The 23312-nt window shown below is 36.0% G+C and overlaps 1 protein-coding gene across 1 annotated transcript in view; it reads left to right on the plus strand.

The window, feature by feature from the left end:
• Positions 1 to 5875, plus strand: part of LOC150104075 (uncharacterized) — a 49012-nt gene extending 43137 nt beyond the window's left edge. Inside the window, exon 3 of the mRNA XM_090396743.1 lies at positions 3411 to 5875. Within this exon, the coding sequence (XP_090252869.1) occupies positions 3411 to 5313 (1903 nt within the window). The 3' untranslated portion in view covers positions 5314 to 5875. The remainder of the gene's footprint in view (positions 1 to 3410) is intronic.
• Positions 5876 to 23312: the final 17437 nt, after the last annotated feature.

Raw genomic sequence — 23312 nt, forward strand, 5'->3', positions numbered from 1 at the left:
TTTTAAAGAGTCATGTATAGTCAATAAATAGTTATGCACTTTTACAAATGTCAAAACCTTCCCAGTGTGACTGTAAATCAGATAAGGTGAGCATTGCTATATATGAAGCAAAAAAAAAAAAAAAAAATGTGGTTCCTATGAGGATTTGCAGTGAGGAATGGACATGCATTTTTAACAGGTCAAGGTTATCTGGGATCAAGCACACAGACTATATGCATATGAACTGACTGAAATTTGCATAGAAATTAAAGCATATCAGCTTTCAACGGTGCAACCAGTTTAATTCTGTGCAGTAGATTACCAGCAGCAAAGTGGAATGCCATCATTCCTTGTCGTTTCCTGTTAGATAACTGTGTTTTTTTCTTTAAATAACTGATTTATGTTATCCTTCTTGAACGTTTAAAATATTTTGTGAATACCTTTATTTCAACACAAGTTCAAGTTAAATATTGTTAAAGATTGCAAACCTCATCTACCTCTTCCAAATTTATATAGTCTTCATGAAGATAAAAAACATGACAAAAAATTGTTTAATTACTTTTATGCTGGCGTGATAAAAAAAAGTTTACATCTCAGAATTGAAGGATTGAACCATTGTATAAATAGAATGATTATTTTCCTTAATAAAGTATGTTTTTTATACAAATTTAATGAATGAACACACAGGCTACAGTCAAAAATACATACTTAAATTCCACATTAGGAGGGCTCAACCAGTCCTAAGGGGCAGTTTAGGAATAGGGGAACCCGACATGAATAAATAAAAAAATTAATGTGGCCTTACCACATCTTATCCCTCTTAACTCCCTCCCCCTCCAACCAGCCATGACGTCCATAGATGTCCAATTAAATCTGGATACGATTCTCTGACACTGGTTGAATAACATGGATAAGAAGTGCAATTTTGTCTCACTATTTCATCCACCTCAGCTGGTAGGGAGGTTAATACCCACCAAACTCACTGATAGCTATTGTCACAAGTGTGTTACATATGTTTGTTTTGCATGTACCCTATTTTCTATTGATTAACAATTTCTGGTACATTTTCTTTTTATTAAGAATAGAAGGCATCATATTTTTTATATTTTTGGTATTAGCATAAGTTTTTTTTTACATTTCTGGTATAAGCATAAAAAATATAAGATTGATGAGAACCTTTTTGAGTACAATTACATAATGTTTTTTCTCAACTATTCTATGGAAGATAATGAAACAAAATAGATGAACAGTTGATTGCCACGTATAAGGGTGTATTGAAAAGTAATGCTTTTTTTATGAAACACTGAAAATGACATGGTGTCAAGAGGTGATGTCAGTGCAGATGAACAGCATGTGTAGTGATTGAGTTGCTGAGACATTTGCAGAAAATGTGCCAGTGATTGACCTTTAGCAATGAATTAAAAGTTATTTATAGGGACAAGCATGTGAATGCTTGTCCTTATAAATGTCAGTACTGTTTGACATTTAACACGGATAATTCTGGGATAACATTGTTATAATTTATTTGGAATTTGTGCCTCCTGGCTACATCGGCATACTGTGTTGGAACAACAAAAATAGAGAACACATTTGAAGCATTTATCCTGATGTGCAGCAGTTATTTGCCTTCAGTATGACAGTATATGGTGACATCATGCAGTGACATAAATGATTGCACAGATTCCTTTCTCTTTTGGAACACATTCAGACCTGTTTCCATCTGAGCCATCTTTTCCTGAAATCGAAGGAATATTTGGGAGGCAGTCACTTCATGGATGATGAAGTCAAAAACAGCAGTGAAGATATGGCTCCATCAACATGATTTTCAGTTGGATCATAATTTCCTCAAGATTTCTAGCAATATTCAGATTGTTTCATAATTGCAAACTACAGTGATGATTATGAAACTCTGCAGTTTGCAATTTTACACAGTTGTTTCTCAACATATAGATATACATATGTATGTTGAGAAATAGTTGTGTAATATTTCCTTGGTCTTTGACTCCCTGGATATTTTATGGTAGTGATGATGATGATAATCATTATTATATAAGCTGAAGAGCCAAAACATTATGACCCACACATCTTCATGCAAATCGAAGCAACTGCAGGGAAACGATGCTGTGTGTCCAGGTCATGAAACGGTATAAATAATAAGTGATACCTTTTGTTAATCAGTGTTTTTCTTGTTCTTCAGATGGGAAAGGCAACAGACTTAAACAAGTTTGATGAAGGCCAAATTATGATGGCCAGACAATTTGTCAGAGCATTTCTGGCAAGGCTTGTGGGGTGCTCATGGTCAGCCATGGTGAGTACCTTCAAAAAGTGGTCTGAGGAGGGGAAAACCACAAACTTCTGGCAAGGTGTCAGCTTACCACAGCTCATCGATGCTCGGGGTGAGCGAAGGCTATCCCAGATGGTACAAACCAACAGAAGGGTTACTGTGGAGCAACTTGCCAGTAATTTGAATGCTAGTGATGGGTGTAATGTGTCACAATACACAGTACATCGAAACCTACTGAAAATGGGACTGCAACCAGCTGCTCCGAGTACCCATGCTAACCTCAATTCACCATCGAAAGTGCCTTAAATGGATGCGCTAGAGCTAAACTAGACGTTGCCTGAGTGGAAGAAGGTCGTCTGATCCGATGAATCTCATTTCCTGTTGCACCATGTGGATGGCTGGATATGTGTGTGTTATTTACCTGGGAAAGTGTTGGCACCAGGATACAACGTGGGACGAAAACAAGCCAGTGGAGGCTTTGAGAAATCCTGGGTCCAGTCATTCATGTTCAAGAAACTATGGCGTCTACCACCTACCTAAACATTATTGCAGACCAGGTACATCCATTCATAGCAACTGTATTCCTTTCTGGGTGTGCCTTTTTTCAGCAGGATAATGTGCCATGCAACACTCCCCAGATTATGCAAGAATGGTTCACCTGAGGGAGACTTCCAGGTATATTTTTCAGACATCAATCTAATTGAGCATCTGTGGTTTGTGTTGAAACACTTTGTTGCAGCTCAACCATGTAACTTTACAAGAGTTAAAGGATTTGCTGGTTACGTGTTGGTACCAAACACCACAAGAAACCTTTAGAAATCTTGTAGTGCCAACGCTTTGCTGGAGAAGAGCTGTTTTGGCAGCATGTGGGGGATCAACATCATATCAGGTAGGTGGTTGTAATGTTTTGGCTCTTTGGTGTGTGTGTGTGTGTGTGTGTGAGAGAGAGAGAGAGAGCATTACTTTTCATTACACTATTGTAAATTTTCAAGGCATTAACATTTTTTATGGACATACTCCATCTCTATATTTTCATTACTTTGTGTCATCTGAAATACCTAAATTATTTTAATGAACTTGTTTGAATTTTAGTGTTTTTTTTTATTATTATGTAATTATTTGAAATTTTTTTCATTATTTGTTTCAGTGACTTCAGTAGTAATAGAAGAAACTTCAGCTATTCCCAGAAATTTTTTCATATTGCTGATGGAAATTTATATAGCATTTTTTCTCCACTTCAAGGACGCAGTTATGGTGTAAAACCTTCATTTCTGAAAAAACAAAGATACACTGTGGAAGAATGCTGTCATCGTGGACGTAATAATGTACGCAAAGGACTGAAATTCCATAACTTTCTTCCTTCTCAAAGCATAATGCTAGAAACAAAAACCAGAAGTGCAGAGGATGTGCTAAGAAAAAGATGCAGATTAAGAGAAGAACACGGAACCAAGCAAATTATGCTTTCCAAGTGTTCATCATTTTCTGCTCCATCTTCACTAATTAAAGAAAAGAATGAATCTTTTTTTAATGAAAGTGGATTTGCAGGTCTAAAGTCAACTGCTGTCAAATCAGAACACTGTGCAGGGAAACTGGAGGGATGTGAAGAAACTAAAGCTTCTGAAGAAGAAGTCATTCACAGTGATGATTCTAATTCATTTTCTAGTTCTGTTTGTGGCACCTCACTTTCACCTACTAATACATTACCAAAGAATGATTTCATGGTAGAAATGTCTTCTGTGCAATCAGATATTGCTTCTTTTGACATACTTGGAAATTCAATAAGTCATATTTCTGATATTGCTAACACTCTTCCAATCAAAAAATATGTAAAAGATCATAAGACTAAGGAAAGTGGCTTATTGACTCGCATATCTGATGACAATATTCTTATAGAATCTGATAATAGTAATATGTTTTTTAAAAATAAATTGTCCTCAATACCATGTGCATCCAGAAGACATAGACGCAAACCACTCCAAACTAGAAGAGTAGTTCCTTATACAAAATATCTCTCACTTTTAGAAGAAAATGAAGAATTGCCACTTGATTTGTCTTGTCATTCAGAATCATCAGGATTATGTAACAGTAATGCTAAAATAGCTGCTATGGAGGAAAATGAAAATATTTCTAAAGATTCTACTGACAGTAACATTTCTAAATTTTTTCACAATAATGATTCATCTGAAAAAAGTAAATATTCCAGTTGCAAATGGGAAACTGTTGGAATATGTAATAACACTTTTCCTCAAGAAAATCCTGGAATTTCAGCTTTACCAAAGTGGATGGGTTTAACTGCTGATCCTCTCACACAAAATTGTTTGCCTATAGCTGAAAGAGCATCTGAAATATCAAACATGGCAGTCAAAAAACAATCTGGAAATGCATCTATTGCATATGTTTGTCCTGTTGGAGTACTTGTGGGACAGCCATCTGGATTTGTTGATATCAAGCAAACTGCAAATAAGCAGAATTATATAGATAGTCCTGAACAAAGTAAAGTAATAAATTTGAGAGAGACTCAGTCATCTTTAAATTTGGTATCCAGAACTCTTTCACAACTTATATTACAGAATGATGCACAGCCTGTGTTTGTGGTGCCTTCACAAGAAGTGAATGATTCTTCATCAGTTACTGGAGCATCGCAAATACTCCCTTCTCCTTTAGTCTCCATAAAAGAACCACCTCTACCAACATCAAGTACACAAAACAGAACTGGATCATTATTAACAGATTGCCATCTACCTAAATCTCAGAGGAAGTGTAGTCAGAGAACTATGATTCGTCAGAAGCTTGAGGATGCTTTCCGACAGAATGGTTTTCTAGTTAAAACTAAACAAGTGTCTGATGGAGAGGCCACATTTTGTAAATTCAGGCAGCTTAGAAAATACACTCGTTACTATTTAAAAAGCTGGCAACATCATCTTCCTGAGGAAGTACATAAAATATGGAAGGGCTTCCTACCTCCAAAAACAACTCTCCCACAGATTGCATCTAGGAGGGACAGCAAAATTAATAGTATTAGGAGTGTTAATAAAAAGAATGCGTGGTAACACAAACATACATTAAAAAAAAAAACTAGTTAGTATTTTTTTAAAACTGTTTCTCTTTATCCCCCCCCCACCTTATTTATATTAAAATGCATTTCTTAGATATGAATTTAAAGTGAAATTTTATAAATTGATTAAATTTTATTCTCTGGAAATCTAAATGGCAGCTGCTTTTTATTATTTATATTCAGTAAATGACTGTTAATAGGCATTACTATAAAATGACATTTAAATAACATATAGAACAATTATAAACAATGCAGTAATGTTTTTCTAGTTCAGTATTTTTGGTCACATCATTTTTCATCTTTGAGAGAACTAATGGTATTAGTTCTCTTAGAAAAGATTAGGTGGGAGGGTTTTCATTCACCTTGTGTCAGAATATCACGACTGTTTTCATATGTAGATTGTGTAAAGAAATTTATTTTCCTGCCATTAAACCTTTTTATCACTTTCATTATTATTCTCTTACCATCATTTAAGATTTCTTATAAGTATATACACCAAAACATGTCTATATTTATTCCATGGTTTTAAAATAAAAATCTTCTTTGAGTCTGTCTGACATGCCATGCTATTAAATTACTTATGAAAAAATTTTCTGAAAGTTTGCAGTATGCTTCACTGTAATTGGGACTAAAATATTATTATGTAACGAGTCCAAGGACTCATGTCGGGAGAGCACTCTGCTACACGTCTTCCCTACTACTTAATTCCCCCAATGCACACAACTACCATCAATCCCATCACATTTTTTGACACGTTAGGAATGAAAAATGCACTGGTGGGTTACTGCTTATGATAAGTGATGTCTTATATACTGTCATAGTAGAGGATTTGGAGGACAATGGCTCTAATGGTTTTGAGAGCATATGGTGTGAGGTAGAGGTGGGCAAGGCAGGATATTTAGTAGGGTGCTGTTACAAGCATAGAGAGAGAGAGGAGCAGGAGATGTTTAGGCAGCTGAGATTGGCAAGTGCAAGAAGAATGATTGATATAGGAGATTTTAACTACAGCAGTATAAATTGGGAAAAGGAAATGGCATGTAGTAATAAGGGAATAGAATTCCTAGAATTCTTGAGGGATAAATGTTTTAGGCCAGCGTTTGTAATAAATTTAGTTTAATCCCTTATCCAAGTGTAAGCAAACAAAGTTTGCGCCTGAAAATATCTTCATGACTGAGGTAAGGTAGTACAACACTAGGCAACTCCGAGCAAAGATGGACCAAGCTCTCATCACTCCTTGTCTCAGTATATCCCATAATGCAAAGCACATCTCCTTGCGGATATGTATACTACTATGCATTAAGAAAAGGGCCACTGAGTATTTCCCATAATGCAAAGTACATCTCCTTATGGACATGTATACTGCTATGCATTAAAGAAAGCGCCACTACCCAGTGGCCCTTTCCTTAATGCATAGCAGTATACATGTCTGCAAGGAGATGTGCTTTGAATTATGGGAGATACTCAGACAAGGAGTGATGAGAGTTTGGTCCACCTTTGCTCGGAGTTGCCTGGTGTTGCACTACCTTGCCTCAGTCCTGAAGATGTTTTCAGGCGCAAACTTTGTTTGCTTATACTTGGATAAAGGATTAAACTAAATTTATTATAATCTAACCAAATAAAAAATAAACTTCCAAGGCCAGCGTATCTCAACCTTTCTAAGGACCACTAAGTTACAGAGGCGTAGCTGGGGAGGGAGGTGGGGTATCTACCCTGGGCGGCACTTTTTTGGCATTTAAGAAATCTTGCCTTACTGTCTATTAAACAGCAACTGAGTGATGAAATAGATTTCGACCATGTCACTGATGATTTTGCAAACAGAAAAGCAAGAAAAATAACATTTTAGAATGTTGGAATTAAAGTTTTACTACAAAAATAAACATAGTGTTTTTAATTTATTTCCCTATACATCATTTTGACTTTTCGTAATTTTTTTAAAAACCAAAGTAGGAATTACCAACATTTCAGAAAAACTGTGCCATTTATAACATAATAAATCTAAAAGCATGTTTTGAATACATATGGAAACATAATTAATTAAATTGGAAGTAAACAATTAAAAGTGTATCATCATTGAACAAAGTTTTAATTTTTATTAAACAAATAAATAATATGATATAATTATGTTACTACTTACTTTTAATGAGATGGTTAAGCTTCTCAGCCCTTGCAGAGTTGTTGGATATCTGGCTCAATATTGGTCAAATTCAGTCGAAGATCGGCACACACATTAAGATGATTTGTGTATTTTGTTTTTATTTGAAAGAATGATGAAAATCCTTTCTCACAAAGATGGGTTTTAGAAAACTTCATGACGATTTTCAATGCTGCTTCAGATAATTTGGGAAATTCACTTCTCACTGAAGGCGAGATCCAAAATCGAGCCAAACCAAGATCACGGAATTGCATTTTAAGTCCACTGTCACTTGAAAGCTCAATTAACTTCTTTTTTCGATAACGAAAGGTCATTCTCATGACTGCAAGCCTGAAATGGATCACGAACCCACAGAAATTTCTTATAAAAGTTATTCGGAAAATATGTTTCAAAATTCCGTTTTAAGATTTTTGAGGTGGTCACAAACCCTTTCCAGAAACTCGGAATCAACAAAAATATAATTTTCCACTAAAAAGGATTCCAATGTTGGAAAAGGTGCAAATTGTCTGTCTTTTACATAATTAATCCATAAAACTAGTTTTTTCTCGAATGCCTTTATTTTATCGTAGGCATCAAGAACAGTTAAAGAATTTCCCTGAAGAGAGAGATTTAGTTCATTTAATTTTGAAAAAATGTCTGAAAGACAGGATAGCATTAATAACCATGCTTCATCAACAAGGAGTGATGCAAAATCAGAATTACGTTCATTTACAAATAATAACACTTCGTGCCTTAATTGAAATAACCCTGTTAGTACTTTGCCTCTGGAAAGCCAGTGAATTTTGGAATGAAGCAAAAGTAGTATATATTCACTTCCCATTTCATCACAGAGTACTCAAAATAACCTGTTATTAAACGGTCGAGCTTTAATAAAATTAACTAGCTTTACAGCGTTATATACAGTTTTAAATTCTGGTGGCATTCCTTTGGAGGCCAACGCTTCCCTATGTGTGAAACAATGTACCCAATTCATATCTGCAGCTACTTCCTTGACCATAGAAACAACTCCCACTATGCCTGCCTGTAAGGGTGCGAGCTCCATATGAACAGAAGCCCATACATTTTTTCCACTGGATCCCTTTGTGTATTATGTAACTATTGAGATTGTGAAATATTTCTTCTCCAGTTGTTCGGGATGGCAAAGTGCTACAAAACAGAATGTTGTTATCATGCTCAATCTTACGTAGCATATTTACTGCTCATCACGTGTAACATCAGTAGTCTCATCTATTTGTAATGTATAATTAGGGCTCTTCTTAACTCTTTCGATTAACTGAGATTCTACGTCACCTGCCATATCATTAATTCTGCGACCAACAGTGTCATTTGAAAGAGGAATCAAATCAACATCTTTTAGTAACTTGTTGCCAAACATCATTTGTTACCACATCTTTTATAGCTGGAAGTAGCAAATTTTCCCCAATAGAATAAGGTTTCCCTGTTTTCGCTATGCACAAACTTAAGAGATAGGATGCTTCCAGTGCCTTGCTATTAATGGAACCCATGGCTGAAACTGTACCTTTCCCATGATTTAATGTCTCTAAGCATCACTGAAAAAATTCAATGGCTTATTTTTCACATCACAATGTTTAGCTTCTAAATGTCGTCGGAGTTTCGCAGGTTTCATGCACTCGTTCGACAACACTTCATAACACGAAACCCATTGAGATTTCTGTTAACTTTCATCTCCACACCAAGTAAACCTGAATTCCAAATATGAACTGTTATATTTTCTACTATATTTCTTATTTGAACTGCTTGTTTCTTCTTCTCTAATAGTATCAGATTTACTCGCTGTTATAACACTTGTATCACAATTAGGGTTAGCATCACCTGTTTCATTTGCCCTTCTTTTCAAAGTCCTAGTTCTAAGCCACTTTTCCATTATTAAAAAACGTTTCCGAAAAATATATAAATATATAATATCATGCTTAACTCAGGACACACTTTGTCCAGGTATCACTTAGCACTTCTGAAGATATACTGAGCCTTGGTTGAAGGAGGGAAACCTTCAATAATAAAAATCAATAAAGAACAAGCAATTGGTTGAAATGTGGATAACAGATGTTCACTACAAATCTGACAAAACAACAAGGGAAGGCGGAAGCAATAAAACTATATTATTGTTCACCCCTCTTTTATTCTTGTCATTCTGCCGCTACAAATTTAGCGGCAGAATGACGAATAATAAAAACGGTGAAGTGAACAACAATATAGTTTTATTGCTTCCGCCTTTGAACATTCTGACGATATTTGTTGTTGTTTTTTTAAGTCTCCATTTGATTTCAATAAATTTTGCTTATTTATTCAATTTTAATTTGATTGGATAATTAAAAAATATATATTTAATTAATTTAAGTCTGCCCTGGTACCACAGGTTGAGAAACACTGTCTTAGGCAACATATACTAGAAGGAACAAGAGGTTCAAGTGGTTTGGATTTGGTCATATCATCAGAAGAGCTGATAATAACTGAGATGGCATCTCGCCCCCACTTGGAGAGAGAGTGACCATGTGATTTTGACTTTGAAGATGAATAGACATGCAGGAGTATCAAAGAGAGAAATGTGTGTGGAATTATAAGGCAGGTGATTATAATAGTCTTAGATAGCAACTTTTGGCAGCTCCATGGAGGGAGGAATTGGAAGGGCTAAATATTATGTGAAGAAGAGGACACAATTTGGTATAAAGTGGATGACAAACAGTATCAAACAGGAACTGCAGATTAAAAAAACATTATAGAAGAGATAAGGAGATAGAGAGCAGATGCATGAAGAATATGAGACTCAGGCCAAGAGAGTGATTAGTGTGGTAAGGAAGGCAAAACTGAAATATGAGAAGAGATTGGCATTGAGATTCAAAGAAAATCCTAAGGATTTTTTTCGCTGTGTGGCCAGTAAGAGGAGAAATTATTGTGGAAGAATGACACTGTTGGATAAAAATGTGAATAGAGTGACTAATGCAAAGAACATAGTTTATTTATTTTTTATGGGGGAGGAGGTCTCCCCTTTCCTCCCCTGTCCCTTAGGATGGGTTGAGCCCCTCCTAATGAGGGATTAAATATGTATTTTATGACTGTAGACCCATGTGTTCACAAGGCTGGTTTGCATCTTCTGAGGGATGAAAAACCCGAGTTTCTGGGTGAAAAAAACTATCTTCATATAAGACTGAACTCACCCAGTAGTAGCGGGTTATGTTCTTTTGAGGCCTTAGGCACAATTTTGTTATAAGGCCCTTTATGTAAGTGTTTTTTATATTAAAAAGACAATAAAATCTTTAAATAATAAGTTTTTTCTTTATTTATAATTAAATAAAGAAAAAAAGAAAAATTAAAAATATTTTATTAAAAAATAAAATCAAAAATAAATATTAGCTATCTAAAAATACATTAGAAAATAAATAAATAGTAAAAATTTCTAGAGGCATATTATCTTTTTGCTATGTAATTTTTGAGGTCACTCAAGATGACAAGTCCCTAAGCACGTGCTTAGCACCTATTGGGTAATCTGCCACTGAACTTGCCTTTAGTTGAAAGAGACCAGATAAAGGTTCCTCGTGTAATGGACAGGAATCATCATTATTATTATTTGACACCTCAAGGGTGTCCAAAGACTCATCGAGGGAGAGTGTGCCAACAGCATCGAACGATTTGTTCCCTTCCAACTACTAACCACACTCAAACTTACTTAACTGAACCATTAGTAGCAGAGGTTCTACCAATCGACCAACCTTTGCCGGCAATATCCAAGTCTTTCTGACCAGAGGGCTTTGTCTATACCAACTGAGCTATGGAGGCTCAAAGGAAATAGTGGAGTTGTTTAATGAACACTTTATTGGGGTATTTCATCCTGGAGAAGTAGGTTTTAGTACTAGAGGAATAGGGCCAGTTTGGAGTTGAGAAGTGCAAGAGGAGAATGTGTTTCAAATACTGAGTACTCTAGTTGTCAATAAAGCAGTGGGACTGGATGCAATTTTGCCACGGGTTTTGAGAGAATGTTCTGAAGAACCGACAGCTCTGTTGACCTGGCTTTTCAATGAAAGTCTGGCAAAGAAAAAGGTACCCAAGGAATGGAAGGAGGGTAAGATAGTGCCATTGCATAATGGTGGTAGTAGACTGGAAGTGTCAAATTATAGACCAGTTTGTGATTCATCAGTAGCTGTTAAGATCTTAGAGAAATTAGTGAGGGAATCACATGCAGCATTGGGAAGATGAGGGCAATGTTATCTGTGAGAGTCAACATGGATTTGTTAAGGGATGTTCTTGCTTTAGTAATATGATTGCCTTTTATAATAATGTGATGAGCAGTTGATGAGGGAAAGGCATATTCTCCTTTTTTTTTTTGGATTTTTCAAAGGCATTTGACAGGGTGCCACATGATAAGCTGATATTTAAATTGCAGCACATGGGTTTAGAAGTCAGATTAGTGAACTGGTTTCAGGATTGACTATCAGATAGGTATCAGAGAGTTCTGTATGGGGGGGGGGGAGCAATATCAAGGAAGCAGAAAGTTACAAGTGGGGTCCCACAGGGGGTCAGTATTAATATAGGTCAGTGGGACCTATATTAAACAATATAGATACCACTGGGACCTATATTGTTTGATCTTTATATCAATGATATTGTCAGTGGATTGCAAGGGGAAGTTCAGTTTGCAGATGTTATGAAACTGGGAAGGGTTAATAGTAATAGTGCACATGTGGTGTACAAGAGGATTTGAATAAACTGGACAGATGGGCAAATGAATGGGGGATATTGGTTTAATTCAGCTAAATGTCAAGTCTTGAAGTTTGGGATACATTGATGGGAGGCTGCATACTCTGTCAGAGGAAATGTACTGGAGGATGTTGGGGAGGCAAGGGATCTGGGAGTGATGATCGATGGAAACCTGAAATTCAGGGAACATATTGCAAAGGTGGTGAAGGTAACCCAGAGGATAGTTGCAATACTGACACTGACCTGCAGAGATAAAAGAGTTGTTTCATTGTATAAAGCCCTGATCAGACCACACATTTAGACTATTGTTTTCAAATTTGGTCCCCAGGATTTGAAGAGGATAAGTTATCTGCAGGAAGGGTGCAGATTTGGATAACAAAGATGTATCAGGACTGTACAATGTTAGGTTTCAAGACAGGCTGAGGGAACGAGGACTAGAGTTTGATGGATAGAAGAAGCGGTGATATGATTGAGACTTTTAAACTGTTGAGAGGTGGTCACAGGGTTGACACTGGAGGTTCTTTCACTTTGTAGAACAGAGGTTTCTTGGTTTCTTTGCATGGAGTGTGGTTGAACCGCGGAATGCATTGCCTGATAGAGTGGTGAGAGAGTACAAATGGTCAGTGAGTTCAAGGAGTGGCATGAATGACTAGATTTTCTATTATGGGCCTCTTTTGACTCCATGGAGGCCTGAATTATAATAATATACAGGCTCTTTCTTTTTAACAAAGATGTGTGCTGCATCCATTGAGTCTGAGGCTAGAAACTTGCGCATGAAATGTTTTTTATGTGTACATTGGCTGGCTAAACATTAGAGAGAGAGAGAGAGAGAGAGAGAGAAAATGCTATCGCTATTGAGGTAATTGTAAAATATCAGGTCTGAGTGGTTTTAGAATGAAATACATTAAGAATGATAAAAGCAATAAAAATATATTACGAAGAATATATTATTACTGCTTTTATCCTTATTGTAACTGAGCCTGCATGAAATCATATTCACACTTGTCCTTTTCCACCTAAGTTTAATCCATTACAGGTTGCACTAAGTACTCACTATGCTTAAGCCTGCCCATATAGCAAGTATATATTATCTTCTTTAGCACACTTAGAAAGAGAGAGAGTTATTACATGTGTTTTGACTATTATGGAGATTGGATCTCTACAGAATGGCCCTTTTTTTTTTTAAAATGGGCATTCTGCCTACAGAAAGTTCTAAACCTATAGTAGATTAGTATTGTTTTTAGGCTAAGGGTTGTATAATTTGGAAACTGCTATAGAAACCAAACATAAAACCCTTATCAAGGGTGGCATCCAGTGAGCAGTGGTAGTTTTGTACCTAGAGATATAGCATTGTATTTGGGCAAAAACTCTTGATTTGAGATACAGTAGATTGGAAAGTTTTTTAGTTGATTGTAACAGATTAAATATACTGATTTAGAACCTGTAATTATAACTGCATTAAATTCAGTAATATTTAATCTAATATGTGATATAAAAACAATCTCTGTTAGTTTCTGTGTAGCCTTGTGGACATGGCATTTGCTTCTAAAGCACGAGGCCATCTGAAGAAAGAGCATTATAGCTTTCATTATAATCGCCAATGTTAACACACTCACAGCCTAAAACCTATAAAGTGAATAAAATAAAATGTAACTTCTTTGATGCTGTTGAAAGACACCAGTAAACTTTTGAGCTATACCAGCAGTTACATAACTACCAAAGAGACCTCCCAACATGAACTGGTTGGAGGGAGAGTACCACAAGAAAAGACACTATTGGTCTTCCCAGGTGGTGAGTTTAGGCTTCGGTTGATACCTTAATCACTTTATTTGGAAGAACTGTTAATGGCAGCTCTATTTCTTATTAGCTGGGCAGTGAATTGCAATAAATGAAATAGAAAGAGTGAGTGCTTTGGTATTTGCAGATTTATGTAACTTTAACTTCATGGAATAATTACTAAGAGATAATATCGAGAGAGAATTCCAAGGAGACAGGGACTCGTTGAGGAAGGCTACATGAACCAGCTATCATACTTATTCTTGAATTCGTTTACACTACTTGCACTCACGACATCCAATGGCAGTCCATTCCAATCACATGCACCACCCTACAAGAGAAAAAAAAATCTATCCAGCCCTCACCCCCTTCTTAGTGGCATTCATTCTCAGCTTCCAAGGATGATTTGTGTAATTATTAAGAGAGAACTCCAGTCTCTTGTCCTTTCACCACCCTCCATAAATTGAAAAATTCCATCAACTGAAATCCTGTATGACTATTACAGAAGTTAAGTCTCAATCATATCACCCCTCTTGCTCCTGTTTGCAAGCACCTGCAGTCTACAAATTCTTGATCTGTCCTTATAATCGGTATTCCACAACCCTAATATCATTTTTAACACTTCTTTGCACTCTCACCGCTATATCAGAATTGCAACGGAAACCAGGAGACCAGACCTGCGCACAATAGTCCAAGTGAGGTCTTATCAAGGCCTTGTAAAGAGGCAAAATGACATGCTTGTCTATACGTGTGAACATTTGTTTTCAGCATTGCAATTATCTTTTGAGTTGTATTTGCAATCTTTGCTATGTGGCCCTGAACTTTAACTTCCTATCTCCAAGATCCGCAGCCCGATCAGTTTTCTTCTAGCATAATCCCACCAACATAATGTGACATTGGATATTTAATCACGCCCAAGTGCATAACTTTGCATTTGCTGACATTAAACTGACATCCGTTTTCCCATGCTCCTAATTCCAGCCTGTTCGAATTATTCTGCAAGTACTGCATATCAGCAGCATTCCTGATTATCCTATCTTTGCATCATCAGCAAATAGCTGTATGTCGCTTGTCAAATTCCAATATCATTAATGTATAGATTAAATAACAGTGGACCAAGCACTGATTCTTGTGGTATAGTACTGGTTACCTTAAATCTTGCAGACACATCCTCATTATATACCACTTTTTGATATCTGCTGGTCAGCCATTCTCTTATCCATGCTAATGTTCTATAATCCAAACCCATATTCTCCAGTTTATGCAAGAGTATCATGCTGTATTCTGTCAAAAGCCTTAGCAAAATCCAAAAGTATCATCATTATTATTATGTGACACTTCCAAGGAGTCCAAAGACTCATTGAGGGAGAGTGTGCCAACAGCATCAAACGATTGATCCCTTCCAACAACTAACCGTGCTCAAACTTGCTTAACTTTTTTGCGAGACATTAATAGCAGAGGCTCTCCCAATCGACCAACGGTGTATCCATTCCCTCGTCTAGTTCAATGGTAACATTAAAACATGACCTTCTCTTAGTAAACCCATGTTTCTCATTGCAAAGTGCAGATTCACTGTCAACCCATTTCTGAATGTGAGCACTAACCAATTTTCCTAAAATCACTCCTGAGAGTTATTGATTGGTCAATAGTTGGATACAGCAGTCTTTTCACCATCCTTGTGCAATGGAATTACCATAGATAGATAGGGTTTAAAGTACTTGCCTACTCTTTATAAGGGAATAAAAGGCAGCTTATATTATTACTTCCCAAGTTAGTACTGCATGATCATTGTCCTCTTTCCATTCCTGTAGAATCTTCCCTGTTCTTGAAACATGATCACTAATATTAAACAGCCTGGTCAAAGGAAATAGCCAGTTTGCTGAACACCTAGCATGCATGCATGCATGCATGCATGCTGATATATCAACAGCCCCTATTACTGAATTCTTATTCAGTTTGTGCAGCTCAAATACCTTGTCCTCGTACACCAGAGTTTCTTCATCCAGTGAAGAGGTAGCAGTGAGCTCAATGTTGCATACACCAGTTGATAGCTTTTAACAAAATGGCCACTCATTAGTTGAATCTCTTCTACATTTGTTACCCTCATGCCATCTGCATTTAGAATTGTTCTTTCATATTCATTCTTTCTTTTACTTGCAGCATATCAACAGAACTCTTGTGGATTATCTTTAGCATGCAGAGCCAGTTTCTTTTCATACTCAGACTTTGCTTTCCGTACAATAGTCATGGCTCGTCTTCTAGCCTGCTGCTTATAATTTTCTTGCATCATCCTTATGCACGGTATTCCACATCATCTGTTTCTTATGAATCTCTTGTTTAATAAGATTACACGTCCATTTGACCTTCTACCCTATTTATTTTTTGAACTCTTGGGACACATTCTGATATTGCAGCATTTAAGTATTTTTGAAATGCTTCTCATGCACTGTCGATATTCTTCCCATCAAGCAACCGCGACATTCTGCTGAACTCGGTGTACTCCTCAGTTGGTCATACTTTCCTGATTTGTAGTTCAGCACATAACCTTTTCTCATAGAACATTCATAAACTTAGTCACTTCCCAAGTGGAAGGCATGTGTAGCTCAATGGAAGTGGTGCTTGCATCCTTTGCACTTGGCCGTGCGAAGATAGACTTATAAGTTAGTCTAGTTGTTGACTGCAGGAACTTTTTAAATGCCTTTCTTTGATCGGTTAACAAATTAGTTGATCTCTCGCACCGGCAAGCTGGTTTTTTCTCCCAGAAACTGGGGTTTCATCCTGTAAATTCAAGAAAATCTACTGTAGAATCTGCATTTCAGGCAGTAACATCCTGTTAGGGTTAGGTATGGCAGAGATGGCAGCACTTGTTCGCTCGTCTCTTCATCAGTGCACCTATAATTAGTGATAGACATAGGCCAGCTATCTCTGATTGGCTACCAGCGGAAATTGAACTGCCCACTCAGTCTCCAAAAGCTAGATAGTGTTTAAAGGCCTTGCTTACTCCTTATAAGGGAATAAAAGGCATTAGCTTATTATATTATATTATTATTACTTCCCAATGAGTACTGCATGATTTCTGTCACCAACTGGATGCAGAAATGTTACACTTTAACTGAAATACCCTCTGACACTATAATCAATCTAACACTCTTTTACCTCGAGTTCCTTCTGTCACATGCTGCTTGAGGAAGCTGTCCCTCAATAAATTCATTTTCATTCTTTTCATGCGATTCTACTGCTACCCAATCAATATTTGGATAATTAAAGTTAATTAATCCAACAACCCCTTATGATTAGTCTTCTCACTCATCTTTTCTATTTGGTGATGCATTTCTTCATCACTAGCAACTGATCCACCAAGTCTGTAACAACACCACACTATGTAATTGATCTTGTTAGATACTACCTCTCACTTTTTCTACACACACTTTTCCACATGAAATACTGTTAGTAGTACTACAATCATAGGTCTGAACTCTAACTGGATTCAAGTCATCTGATATTAGCAGCATCCCTCCTCCTCCTGTATCATGTCTATCTTTCCTAAAAATACTGTACCCTTTACACTCAATGCCAGTTATCTTTCCTAAAAATACTGTACCCTTTACACTCAATGCCAGTTAATATGTCTGATTCTGATAGCCAGGTCTCACTAATTCCTACAATCTGAGGTTTCATCATGTTGATTAAGGCAACAAACTCTACCCCTTTGTTTTTGATACTTCTAGCATTCATGTACAGACATAATCTACCTGCATGTTCTTTTGTATACTCTTGTCTGCATGACACAGTTGAACAAATTGCAGATCTCTAATGCCTTATACATGTAGACATCTTTGCACACGTTTGATGGATCCGAACCGGATGAACACAAAGTCGAAATCGTTCTCTCCTTGTAATCATTTCCATAATAATGCCCATTAACGCAGTTGTATAACTTTATCGCACTTACACACATTTTCACCATTCCTCCCTTTATAATTTAGTTTTCCTGACTGTGTTAGGTCTTATATTAGTTATTAGTTTTTCAAGACTCCTGAGACCAAGCACATTCAGTTGTAGGCTGTCCCACTTATACATATCCATCTTTCCTCAAACTCACTCCACACATCCAAAATTCGCATCCATTCCTTCTACACAGCCTATGCATCGAATCGTTTGCCATTATAGCCCTTCTTAATTCACTTTTATTATATCGTGGTAATAGACTGACGATTTTCACTTTCTTACTCTTCACCCTCGCCTCTTCCAACAACCCTTTCATGTGCTTTCTCATACTGAACTTATCCTTAGTTAAGTCAGTAGTACCTACTACAATTATGATCTCGTTTATTTTTCTTTTCTGTATTTTGAATTGCTTCCTTTATAGTCTACGGGAAAACCCGGTTAGACGTCGCTCATCAATTGCATGTTTTGCCATGCAATTGATGAGCGACCATACCAAAAAAACATCCTTCTTTTTACAAAGAATATCACTTACCTGATTTCCGTTACTTCCTGACTTATCTGTTTCCGTGTTTTTTTTTTTTTTTTTTTGCTTATTTTTCTTTTCCTCCCTTTGTTCATTTAAACGCCGCACGGCTTTTTGGAATACAAGTGGACTAACAACTAAGAAAGCAGAAATAATAAATCAACTCTCAGATAAATATATTAACTTAGTAATGATTACAAAAACAAAGGCACAAGTTGGAAATTATACAATAATCTGCAGTTAAGTTTAATCAGAATCAAAGAGCAGCTTGTGGTAATGTAGCTGCCAAGATGTGGAAAATAGTGGCCTTTTGCGATCGTTGTTCTCCCAGGATTGCAGGATTAAATTTTCTGAATTTCCAAAGGATGTGGAAACTATTCGCATATGCTAAATAGTTGATTTACTAGCTGAAAAAAAAGGTTCCGAAAAATCACTAAATCGAACCTATAAATTTCAGTAAAGTACTTTTACTGAAAACTCAGCAGGAACTGCAATTATTGCGAAAAACAAATTTATTTCTGATGTCCACAAATTAATAGATGACGAAATTCACAAAATATGGATTAAGAATGCTAACAGATATACACAATTCTAATGATGAAATTAATCCGAATGAAATGCTATCAATCAGTGGCCGCTCGTTCATAAGGGCTTATGGACGAGTCGCCACTGCTATCAATACTAAATTCAGTGGATCCAAGAAAACTCCTGGTGACTATGAAGTATCTAGAGAGATACCCTTAAGAACATTTATTCACTTTCCCAAATTAATAACTGTCTATAATGAATGTGTCAAGACCTCAAAAAGAAGCGTGTGATGAAGTTAGTAAATACAGTCCAGTTAGCATCATAATTATTGCTGGACGGATAAAACCTACAATATAAATCAACGGGGAAATGAATAAGTGATTAAAATATTTAAGAATAGGCCTAAATGACTGTGGTATTATTTGAAATTGTCAACGGTTAATAGTATATATATATATATATATATATATATATATGAATATCTTAAGTCATCTGGAAGAATAAGAATATATACATTTGGATGTCCGTGCAACTCTTCACAGGGTCTTCCCTCAACAGTGGATCGGACGTGGAGGACCGTTTCCCTGGTTACCACGATCGCCGGATGTTACCCCCACTTGATATTTTCTTCTGGAGGCATGTGAAGGACAGTCTATGCAACTAAAAAGGACGTCTTAGAGAATCTGAAACATCGCATTTCTGCTGCTGCTGCTGTGTCCTCCATCTTCCCAGACATGCTTCAGAGAACCTTGTTGGAGATAGATTATCGACTTGACATTGTGCGTGCTACTAAAGGTCACACATGGAAATGTCCTCATTTTTTTTTTTTTTTTTTTACAAAAACTTGGTGAGTGTTCCTTTTCATTTATACAATTTCGATACCATGGTCCATACACTTAAGTAGCAGTAACACGTTGAAACTAGGGAATCCAATGTGGACACCCTGTATAACAGACACTCACACACACTCAAGAAATGAAACTTGTATCAAAATAAAACAGAATGAATTTGTAGCTGCTTGAAACTATGGCACACAGAAGGAATATGAAGTTTAATTAGAAACCAAAGAACTCAGTTATGTAAATATATAAGATGTATATAAACATACATCTTATTGAACAAATATGTTATGAAGAACACTTTACTAAGCTGTGTAAAGATGAAGAAGAAATAACGTTAACTGGAACATAATGAAGATTTAGAGATAACATCACAATAAATTGGGCTGATCATACGTACCATTTTGAATGGGACAGATAGTACCGTTTTTTTGACATTCATATTTCCCATTGTTTTAATAAAAATGTCAATTTTGTCCCATTTTTAATAAAAACTACAGTATAAATATACTTTAATATTGGTCAATCATAATTTATTATTCATAACCTGTAATCGTATATCAATATCATAGATACCAATAATTTGTATAACCATGGAGTTGCATTGGCAACACTTGCGCGTGTCAGAAGCGGCGTCTGTTCTAGTGTAGCGTTAGTTTTTGTTTTGCGTGTATGCAAACCAGTGGCTTTATTCCATGCCGGTGGTTTAAATTTCATATTTTTTAAAGTTTTAAGTCTTATTTTTTTTAAAAGCTCTAAGTCTATCCCTACAGTAGCACACTGAGGATTTCATCTTGCGGGGGGGGGGAGTTGAGTAGACGATTTGAGAATACAAACTACGCATCGCATGCGCCCTATGACTGAGCATATGCAGTGATCGCTAATTCATAAGTACTATAAAAATAGAAGACACGACACAATATAAAAAATAAATAAATTTTAATTAGGAAAAGATTTTTGGAAATGTTTCTAGTGTTCTTTTCCCTTTTTCTTTGGGGTGGGCCAAGGCCTCCCCCCCTCTGGGTGCGTCACTGTATCCTTGCAATGTCAAAGAGGCGAAAGTGCACTTTTAATGACGATCTCCAGAAAGAATTCATATTTATTAAACTGGACAAGCTGTATAGTGATGGCACAAAAGTGGTATGATAACATTGTAATGTCCATTATTCCGTTTCTTATGGAGGCAGAAGCGACATCAATCAACATCTACGTAGCCAGAAACATAAGAATGCTGAAAAGACTCTGGCTTTAGTTAAAAACATCAGCTCGTTTATAGTGAGATGTGATGGTAATAGTGAAAAGGATAAAATTGCAGCAAGTGAAGCTCTTATTGTTTATCATACTGTGCGTCAAGGCCAAAGTTTTCGCGCAAATGCCTACTTGTCGACATTGATAAATAAAATTTATGAACCAAAATATTCTTCAGCACGTACCAAATCAGAAGCAATAATTACTAACGTTTTATTCCCATACACATTGGGCGAAGAAATAGAGGATTTAAATAAAACAAAAAGCATTACAGTCAATTTAGATGCATCAAACAAAGAAGACATCGAGCTTTTTCCAATCATTGTCAATACGTTTTTGCCAAATTGTGGCGTTCAAGACAAAATTATAGACTTTATTTCCTTACCTGGTGAAGCATTCGACCTACAGTGGCTATGTTGAAGGAAATGACAAATTTGCCTTACAAAACAAAATTGTTGCTTTGTGTGCAGATAACACGGACACCAATTTTGGTGGTTGCAAAAGACTTGGCAAAAAATAATGTGTGGCGAAAACTTATAACTGAACTGAAGAGGCAGGTTATCGGTTTGGTTGTGGAGCACACATCACACACAATTGTTTCCAGTGTGCTGTCGACTGTTTACAAATATACTTAAATTTTTGTATGGATTGTGTCACTGAAGAATAATGGTAAGCTCAATGTATTTATGCAATGAAACTTTTTTATCGTTTTTTTTTTTTTTTTTTTTTTTTTTTGAGTAGCCCGAAATAATAATAATAATATGCAGTCATAGTTGAAGAACTGAAAAACTTTTGTGACTCTGCAGGAAACAATTACGCTAACATGGAATTACAATATTTTTTCATTGGGTCCATCAATTGACGGAATTTTAAGAATGTTTGATGGGCTTCGTTCTTATTTTCTTCCCCAAGAAAAAATGCATTGTTATGTTGCGAAAATAGTTTGAAGCTACAGAAGTAACCATGAACATTGAAAATCTTGTAAACAATTTAGAGTCCAGAAAAAGTGAAGTGTTTGTGACTACTGATGTCAAAAAACAAATGAAAATATTAGTAGATTTAGGAGAAATTAATGAAGCTAAGTTTTTTTGAGGTAGTTAAGAATTTCTATGAAACCAGCTTAGAATATGTCAACTAGTGGAAGTGCAGTTTAGGAAACACTGAGAACTTCAAGTGGGTGCTACTAAGAAAGACAGCTGAATAGAGAGAAATACGGGACAGCCTGAACGAGGAACTCATCACATGCACAGAAACAGAAGAAACTCGTGTATTCGATCAGTGGACCCTCATAAAATCTATAATTGTGAAGCAGTTAGATATATGGAATAAAGAAAACATTCCTGTATCTGATAGATGGGTACAGATTTTTTTCTGAAATCAGCGAAAAACTCCTAGACTTTAAAGACTTTTGTAATATTGTAGAGTTAATTCGTTAATTCTTTCAGGAAGTACAGCACCTGTTGAGAGAATATTTTCTGTTATGAACAGTATGTGGTCATTGGACCAATCTACATTAAGTGCTGAGATAATGAGGACTATGTTAGTTGTAAGATAAAATTGTGTCATTGAGTGTGAGAAGTTTGATAAGGTGTTGAAAGACCTTAATTTGCTGCGTAAGATCATTTCATCGGAGAAATATTCATGGTATGATCGTGGTGAAATACAGTCTTCCTCTACGTCTACCTAAATTTTTGTATGGATTGTGTCACTGAAGAATAATGGTAAGCTCAATGTGTTTATGTAATGAAACTTTTTTATTGTCTTTTTTTTTTTTTTTTTTTTGAATACAGAATATTACTTAACTTCCGTCCCGTTTTTGCCATCCCAATGTCCCGCGTATGACTCAAGGAAATATGGTCAGCCTCCAACAAATGTAAAATATTTTAAGAAAAAAAAAAAAAAAAAAATCCAGAATGACTTTTTGAAATATGGAGAAAATAAAACTTTTCTGTATGGAAAGAATAAAATATGAAAAAATATTACAACTAAGACAAATTTATATAAAAGTATAATATAATAAGTCTAGTTACTAAAATTAAGGGGATATTAAATCCCACATAGTTTTAAAACCGAATAAGAAACTCAAAGATAGGAATCAGAGATCAGAGAGTTTCTTGCCGAATATAGTAAACTATAAAGTATCGGCGAACACTAGCGTTAGCAAATGCAAGTGATCCTAGTACGTAGTACAATCTCGGGCAACTCGTTGCAAATGAAGCTTATTAGCTCTTTATACTTAAGTAATAAGTCTAGTTTTAACTAATACA

The sequence above is a fragment of the Typopeltis vanoorti genome, chromosome 8, assembly GCF_054136105.1.
Source record: "Typopeltis vanoorti isolate ZY-2024b chromosome 8, IOZ_Tvanoo_1.0, whole genome shotgun sequence".
In the NCBI taxonomy this organism is placed as follows: Eukaryota; Metazoa; Arthropoda; class Arachnida; order Uropygi; family Thelyphonidae; genus Typopeltis; species Typopeltis vanoorti.